The sequence below is a fragment of the Fragaria vesca genome, linkage group LG5 (genome assembly GCF_000184155.1).
Source record: "Fragaria vesca subsp. vesca linkage group LG5, FraVesHawaii_1.0, whole genome shotgun sequence".
Lineage (NCBI taxonomy): Eukaryota > Viridiplantae > Streptophyta > Magnoliopsida > Rosales > Rosaceae > Fragaria > Fragaria vesca.
The window spans coordinates 18,543,516-18,552,166 of record NC_020495.1 but is presented as its reverse complement, the minus strand read 5'-3'; the positions used below and the strand labels follow the sequence as shown (position 1 = coordinate 18,552,166).

The window sequence follows — 8,651 nt, the reverse complement described above, 5'->3', positions numbered from 1 at the left end:
ATATATATATATATATATATATTTCTCATTTACATTAAATATATATATTTCTCATTTACATTAAATTGTTTTGTGGATAGGTTTTCTTGTTAGGGGCCTTGGCAAAACTAGGAGCAACTGTCACAACATATCCATTGTTAGTTGTCAAGGTAAACTTTACTCCTCGTGTAATTTGCATCCTTTGAAGGATATTAAAAAGAAATTAGTTGAAAGTTACTGCTCAATCCCACTTCATCTAAGAAAGTTTAATGTATAATTACTTTAAGACTAGGCCAGGGGAATCATGTTTCTGCTTATTTGTCGCACGACCAAGTCTGTCTTTGGCCATATCTCAAAAACTGTTTATCCTAGTCTCAGGAGTCTGATTTTGCAATTTAGTAATATATGAAGCTTCTTCTTGATAAGTTTCTTATAAGCTCTTGTCCCATGAGCCTATGCAGTCAAGAAATTTATTAAGAAGAGGCTTCATAGTTTCTAACAAGTAACAAGTCTGTCTTTGGCCATATCTAAAAAATTGTTTATCTGGAGTCTGAATTTGCACTTTTTAGTAATCTATGAAGCTCTTCTTGATAAGTTTCTAATAAGCTCTTGTCCTATGAGCCTATGCAGTCAAGATTGCAAGCTAAGCAGGAGATTGGTGGGAATGTTTCACTAAGATACTCAGGTTTGCATTTCATAGTTTATAGTCACATCAATCTTGTTTGAAGATTATGATTATAGCTCTCATCACCACACCATTATTATCTTCCTTTCTTTGTTGACTTCATGTCTTTATATATCTCATCTTCATGTTAGTTCAGTGTAGATGAACAGTAATCAACCTTTTGAATTCCTGTCTTTATATATCTCAACTGCTTATTTAGCTTAGTGGAGATGAAAAGTAATATACCTTTTGAATTCATGTCTTTATATACCTCATCTGCATATTTAGTTCAGTGGAGATGAAAAGTAATCAAGCTTTTGCATTCCTGTCTTTATATATCTCATCTGTATTCAGCTTAGTGGAGACAAAAAGTAATCATCCTTATGAATTCCTGTCTTTATATATCTCATCTTCATACTTCGCATGTTTGGGATCCATCATTTTTGTAATTCAGATTGTTATATGGTATACTTGAAATGCAGGTACTTTTGATGCCATATTGAAGATGATCCAGTACGAAGGATTGCCTAGCTTTTACAAAGGGATGAGCACAAAGATAGTACAGAGTGTTTTTGCAGCTTCTGTACTTTTTATGGTCAAGGAGGAATTTGTCAAGGCTTACATGTTGCTGGAAGATGAATGCAACAAAGTTCTGTTTAGTTCAGCAAAATGATTGCTTCACAATGTAAGATGAAAACTGTGTCCTTAATTAAAATGTACAGTATTTATAATTTGGCCTTGCAGCCAAGTAACCAGCTTAGTTACTTTTGAAGATGCATATATGTAAACACACATGCATACACACACACACACACACACATTTTCAGTATAAACATTCTAGGACATCACATGGGTCAAAGATTCATAAATGATGTTCATTCCATCTGATTTTAAACATTGAAAAGTGAATCATGTGATATTCAATTTCACAAACCATCAGATTATATCAATTTGAGTCTTATATTTCCTTGGTCCTTGGTTTTTTTTTTTTGTGTGATTAAAGTCGCATTTATTATCTTCTTAGTTTTAGTCATTGTCATCCCTCTGGTTTTACTTTACTGAGGAACTACTAAATTTCTACTTATGATTATGGACTTTGTATTCCATCTCAAGTAGACTGGGAGGAACTTATGGATTCCACTTCCAGCATCTAGAGAAAAATATTCTTACAGTAATATTATAATTATAATTATTTCATTCCACTTTCTATTACAATTGTTAGTGTTTCCTAAGCGGTGTTTGGATCTAGAACCTTTTTTTTCTGGATTTATTTAAGAGGTTGCCTGAAACCGATGAGCCATGGAACTGTGTTATGAAACAAAAGTGAGACTTGAATTGTTTGGATCCCCCATAACCGTGATTTAATAAATCAGAAAGAGGCATCTACCTCTGTTCTTCCCTGATCATTAGGAACTTTTCAGGGAGTGAAAATCTTGGAGTTGATAGTTCTTACCAATTTATAGATGATAGTTTGTTATGACAAATTGGTTATGTTGTTAATGAGGTGCTTGATGGAGATAAAAATAAGCATATTTCCAATCACTTTTTTTTTTCCTGAAATATAATTGAATTGAACAGTATAGTCTATACAAGTATACTGAATTTGGCAGGTTTTGATTCCATAATTGAAATATGACGAGCTACTATAAAAATTATGCTGGGAAAATGTACTGAACCATACTTGTGAAAATGTATGTTGAACTTGACATTTATGCAAATAACAAGCATTCATGGATAGAGATTCATGAAAGTTGTTCTCTATATAGACTATATATAGAGATTATTGAAATTTTATGCCCTACTTATATGCTATGTTGAACCATAGCCTTTGAAGAACACTAAGAAATCACAAGCATTTCCATCTTTTATATGTTATGGAATGAGGACTGGTTGAGTTGTAGTGTACTGCTTTTCAACCTCTCACCAGCAGATGTGATAAATGCATGATTGATGATCATGCTATGTGATTTTTGGTTTTTGACTTCTGCCGACAGGGCATATCCTTGCAACTCCAGCTGCAGTGTAGGTCTCTACAAAATGATATCAGCCTTTTTCAGTATCTATACTGTTGAAAATAAAGTATAATAACTAGTGCTTTTATTTAGTATTGATTCTATGCCCTTGTGATTGCTCAGGATTCTCACTTCCCAGGAGAGAAAAATGTAGTTTTAGAGTTTTTTTTTTCCATCACAGTAAGTGACATGTTTCTTTAGAGAAAAGACTGGGGATGGGGGGTTTGCTGAGAAAATTAGGAGGTTTTAATAGAGATCCCTTTTAGTTACTGTGTTTTAATTTACTACTTACGTGCTTCTTGGACCATCCTGGGGTTCATGAAGTTCTTTAACCTTGAAGTATGCTTTTGGGAGCTTTGAGGATTTTTCACTTCTCTTTGTTTTGTCTTTGCATTGTCAAACAATATATCTCGACTGTATGGCTCAATGCTTGCATCACTTCTTTGAGCAGAGGATACAGACAACCGCTTCTTCTGGGGCCTTGGTGTTTTCACTGTATAAGTTGTATCCATCAGAGAACTCAAAGAATCTGTTAACGAATCAATAGATGCATCTTCTTGGTTGTCTTGTCGGAAAACATCATTGAAGGGTATTATCTCCTGTGATTGAGCAATGGTTTCCTCCTTTATACTTGTACTGTATTTGTCTTGTCTTTTAGCTATCAGTTTGCAGCCATCAGCTTCGTTGGCTTGCTCTCTGTTTAAGGAGATGGTTTTCATCCTAACACTGTGGTGCATGGCAGCTCCAAGTTTTGCTTGGTAAACAGGTTCAGGAACAAATATTGTTCCCTGTTTAACATGACTGCTCTCTACTAGCCTTGTCTGATAACTGGAGACTGAGTTTTCTTCTAAGATTTTCATGTCGACAGGCTCTAGGCTCATATTTAGAATAATCGGGCATCCTATAGCATTCGCTAGAGTCTCTGATAGGTGTTCTTCAGATATCTGAGCAATCTGCTTGTCTTCAGGTCTTTTAAAGATCAAATGCAAATTTGCATTGCCTGTTGAAGTTAAATAGCTAGCCAAGGAATTGTTTAAATTTCAAGCTGGTATTATTTATATTCTAGAGTGTTGTAAAAGTGCTTTACCACTAGTTATAGTTAACGATGCAAGCTTCACTTTGTGGCGCAAAAAGTCTTTCAAATATGAACCTTGCATTCTGCCCAACATGTTTAGCCAAATTTCTTCCATTTCACTGATGCAAGTAAAGTGGGTCTCTGCATCAATTGCCTTGTCTCTGCAATTTATCTGTTTCGGAATGCTCTTGATGGTAGACTTTTGTTTAGTGTTGTCCATCTCTTGTTGCTCAGCAGTGTTGCCGATGGCACTGTGGTTCACCGAGTATTTGCTGTGGGTTAGGCTATGGAACTGCACTTCTGCATTGGACTTGTAATCTGCTACTGCAGAAAAAACTGGTATAAGTTGTGCCAACTTCAGCTCAATTGATAAAGCTGCTTTTTGTTCACAGATAGAATTTGCATGTCTGAGGATGCACGTAAACGTACCTGGGAATAGGACAGGTCAGGTAGATCTTTTGCTGGAAGCATCTCTATAAGCAATTTGTAAAAGAGCACTATATACTTGCCAGGTTTGCTCAGTTGAGGACCTGGGTTGCTTCTCTACTGCAGCTAATATTTGTAAGGCACCACATAGTCCCACTGATTGAGTATTTCTGCAGAAGTAATTACATGAGTCCAATGTTGTAAAAATGTTCTCTTATATAGGTGTACAAATTGATTTATGTATAATTGTAATGAAAATTATTGAATGCAGCTTTTATGTGACTCCCTGAAGAAGTTCACCTGTTGACAACTGACTAGAAGAAGAGGATTCAGGAACAGCATGGTGGTGATGTGAGAAACCAATTGGGATACAAACATTTGTGGTTCAACACCAGTTCCAATCAGCTGTCTTGCACATCTCAGAGTTTGCACAGTGTCTCCAGAAAGTGCCATTGTGAGCAGTTCAGTGAGCTTATCTTGTGGAACAAGACCTCCCTTCAAATAGAACAGAATTTACCGTTAAAGTAATTTCATACCAGGAGCTTTGGAGCAAGTCAGTTGATCCCATTAGTACATTAAACCCCAAGAGAAAGTAGAAATTTCAAAGAAAGGACCACCTACACGCTTAGAACAACCCAATCCACTTTGAGTCATGTGTGTGCTAAGAGTCAAGTTGATGGTAAAAATGTGATTTCACATATTGGGTTATAAAATGAAGAAATGGATCAGCATGACCAGAAGCTTCTTCCGCTCTCACGAACACTCTCGATCTTGATCAATTTCTTTCTTTCTCTCTCAGTCCTTGTGACGACTTCTCCTCAAGAGGTACAAGGTTGCTAGATATTTAGGGTTGGACATCTTCAATTCAAGGGTTAAATAGAGATGGAGTTTTGGTCATTCACCTATGTCCCGTCGCCGTTGAGTCGAGTTGTAGAAATCGACATGCAGAATCGTCATCATCTTCTGTGTCGTTGCAAGGTATATCCAAGAACCCAACTATTTTTGGATTTTGGTTTTAAGAGAGATCGATTTGGTTCCACAAGCAATTGATCAATTGTTAATTGCTTTGTTTTTAATGAGAACAGAAGAAGAAGGGTTCCAGTTCTCCATCTAGGACAAGACTACATGCTTGGACGTAATGGACATCCTCTTGAAAATTAAGGTGAGAGTCTGGGTAAACAAGGAACTCTTGTTTCATGTTCTTTAAGTATAAAGTTTTGTTATATTGGATTATGGTGGTATGATGTTGGCCACGAGTTAAAGTACATATTATTCTACAATTTCTTTTTGGAAGTGAGTGAATTATGGATGTGAGACCAACCATATAAATATATGGTATATTTAAATTACAAAGTCTATTGTGAATTGGTGATCACGTTAGGCGGTACCAGATTGGGTTAAGTTCCTAATTAAATTCTGTAACAGCTTTGGTTATGTTGTGAACCTTGAAATGGTTAAGTATATGGAAATCAATTTGGCCTAGTTAAGTGCGAGCTTGTATACTTCTGCTAATAATTATATATAATATACAAAAAACCACTAGCCAAGAAGAGACTAGAATCCCTTACCTGGTATTCTTGGAGTTTGAGTCTTTACTCCACAATGCTAGATTGCTAGGCAAACACCACCACTGCTTACCACCTTGGGTAGCTGAAAGTATGTCCGACAAATTCCACGTTAATATTCATGTTGGCTACAAACATTATTCTCAATCATAATATCATAAGCCCTTTTTGTAACTTCACTTTTTCTTGGCTCAAAGCCATCTATGATATTGTGTGATGACCTGAGAGTGAGCGGGGCATAGCGACTTCCTTGGGTTTTGATCCCCTTAACCTCCGGAGGGGCTGTACGGATTGGAGGACGTCTGACATCTTTTGAGGTGTGGCGTCGTTCCTAGGCGGTATGGCGTAAATGGACACTCTCGCTACACCTTGCCGGTATGGACGATATTAATTGCGGTAAGGTTGTAGTTGGCATAAGAGGACCGGTCATCCGGTTTGTGTATTCTGGGCCCGCATATATTTTTCGAAATGAAACTTACTTTTTGATTTGATTATCATTTATATTTATATTTGTTTTCACATACTGGCTAATAAATTAAATAGTTTTCAAACCTAGTTGGTTGAGTCTAATTGAGCAGCGAGGACGAAAGCTCACCCCTACAACAGTTTTGGATGCAAGTTCTGTGCACAAGAACGGGATTGAGCTGGATTGAGCTAGGTGTGCATATTTGATTAAAATTAAATGTTTTTCTTTGAATTTGTTATCGTACGTAAGGTTTCCATTTTGTATCATGATTACTTGATACATTTCTTTGTGTTATTTGGAAACCTTGTTTGAAGTTGTTAGTCTGTCAATTCTGTCATTGTTATCTGTACTATCAAGGAACTATGTTTTTGTTAACCTTGGAGATGTCTTATTGAAGAAGTTATTTCGTATTAGTAATGCTTGTGTTTTATAGCTTGATTTCAAAGAAGGTTAAATTGACTTCTTATTGGGTTTACATCTCAATTTATTTAACGTTTCCGACTTTAACTTTGATTTTCAATTTATAAAAACTTTGGTTAGTTTAATTAAAATGTCTTGCGGGTTCTTAGGACTTGAGTAATGGGCCCTAGCTTAGGTTTTAAGGGTACGTGGCACTGTAATGTGCTCGATTTGATGAGATGCAAATCAGGGCGTTACACTACGTCTGATGACAAACAATAGAACAAATCGGTTAGACCGAACTCTGAAACAACCATTGACTTACCCCTTTTTCCTAGTTTGACTAGGGTTCTTGGGTTGACCAGGATTGACCAAGTTTGACCAATCATTGTTATTAATCATTTTGACTAATTTCCCAACTACAACTTACTTGGTTCCAATTACGAACCTTAAAACCGGAATATCATTTGATTCCAAACCTAGCATATTGAACTCATTTGCTTTACAAATATATCACATAGATTTACTATGGACACTCGTGTACTTAAGCTTTTCTCAATATGTACGTGCTTAATTTCAATCATAATGTCAAAACCAATAGTTCAGCTTCACTCACCGCGGTGACAACTATCCACTCACTTATCAAGCAAAAGCCATAAACCATTTTCCCTTAACGTATTAGCCAACAAGCTAGGTTTTAATCAACTTGATTTTCCAAAGTCTTACTACTAGCCTGATAAATCACTAACAACCGTGTCCATAATAATAACACAGTAGTATCCTTAGAAATTCAATTACAACTCAATCAAGTACACGATCACAGTAGGCTCACAACACAACAGCCAATTCCCAGAATTTAGATAAATTCAGACAAACCTTGTAATTAACAAAATTGATGAAGAATTCCCAAATTGAAGTCTGCACTCAACGAAAAGCAAAGCTATTGAACCAAGTTTTCCATTGATTATCCAATATACAATGCCTCTCTTGATCAACTGTGTGTTCAAGAAAACAGGGTCTGAAAATCAAATATTGATTAAGCAATAGCATCGTCCCCAAGGTTAAAGACAGAGTCATCCATGAGATATGCCAACTGCTTATCTGAACTTGACTGTAAAGTTGCTTCTTCAAACACTTCAGACCCACTTGTGCTCCCAATAGAAGCATGGTCATCATCATTTTCTTGACCATTTTCAGTTACCCCGGTCTCGCCAGATGAATGACAGTCTTCATATGTATCTAAGGTTTCATCTTTGGAGTCAAAGTTCACATTACTAAGCGGAACTGATAGCTCGTGTTTGTATGATCTAGATCCACCAATGCCTGCAGATGGGATAATGTAGGAAAAGTACGAAGACAGTGATTTACCCCCTTTGGAATATGACCTGGCCTACACATTCAAAACTTCATGTTAAAACTCAGCATATATAGAACAAACAAAGTTTACAAAACTACCAAAAGCCAGGAAAGACAAGAGGGCTCAAATTTCCCCAACTCATACCATTCTCAACAACAAAGGCAAACAAAATAACAAAACCATAATTTTAGCTTGCACTGACTGTAAACACAGCAAGTGAACATAATTACAAATGGAGCTTAGTTTTGTCCAAAGACAAAAGATACCATAGAGTAATCAAACTCAGCTTGCTCAAACAAGGCAGATTCAACCATCATAACAACTACAACAATTGAATTCCCCATAGTTTCCAAGTTTTCTGAATGTTAACAAAGCTATGTCACTAAAATAATGGCATTCCTTCTCAACTAGACAAAAACCAGAACTATATCATGCAAACAAACCCAGATCTGCAAAACTCATTGAATAACAACAACCCCATTGACAATGCTTGCAAACCCATCAAGCTCAAATCTATAGCAAACCCATAAACTCAATCCTTTACCAAACCCATCAAGCTCAAATCTTTAGTGCCAACAAAACACAAACCAAAAAAAAAAAAGACAAACACTTTAGATACAATGATGAGATAAAACTCACCTGGGATTTCATCGTCAACAACAGAAGAGGCTGAGACTGGGTAGGATCGGCAAACATACGAGAGAGCCT

The 8,651-nt window shown here is 36.4% G+C and overlaps 2 protein-coding genes across 2 annotated transcripts in view; one reads left to right on the top strand and one right to left on the bottom strand.

Moving 5' to 3' along the window:
- The window catches only part of LOC101301872 (peroxisomal nicotinamide adenine dinucleotide carrier-like), a 9,617-nt gene extending 5,197 nt beyond the window's left edge, over window positions 1-4,420 (top strand). The window contains exons 9-12 of the mRNA XM_004300013.1: window positions 81-149; window positions 610-664; window positions 1,126-1,328; window positions 4,123-4,420. Coding sequence (XP_004300061.1) covers window positions 81-149; window positions 610-664; window positions 1,126-1,316 — 315 coding nt within the window. The 3' untranslated portion in view covers window positions 1,317-1,328; window positions 4,123-4,420. The remainder of the gene's footprint in view (window positions 1-80; window positions 150-609; window positions 665-1,125; window positions 1,329-4,122) is intronic.
- A 2,892-nt stretch (window positions 4,421-7,312) lies between these two features.
- Window positions 7,313-8,651, bottom strand: part of LOC101301297 — a 3,356-nt gene continuing 2,017 nt past the window's right edge. The window contains exon 2 of the mRNA XM_004300012.1: window positions 7,313-7,976. Within this exon, the coding sequence (XP_004300060.1) occupies window positions 7,623-7,976 (354 nt within the window). The 3' untranslated portion in view covers window positions 7,313-7,622. The remainder of the gene's footprint in view (window positions 7,977-8,651) is intronic.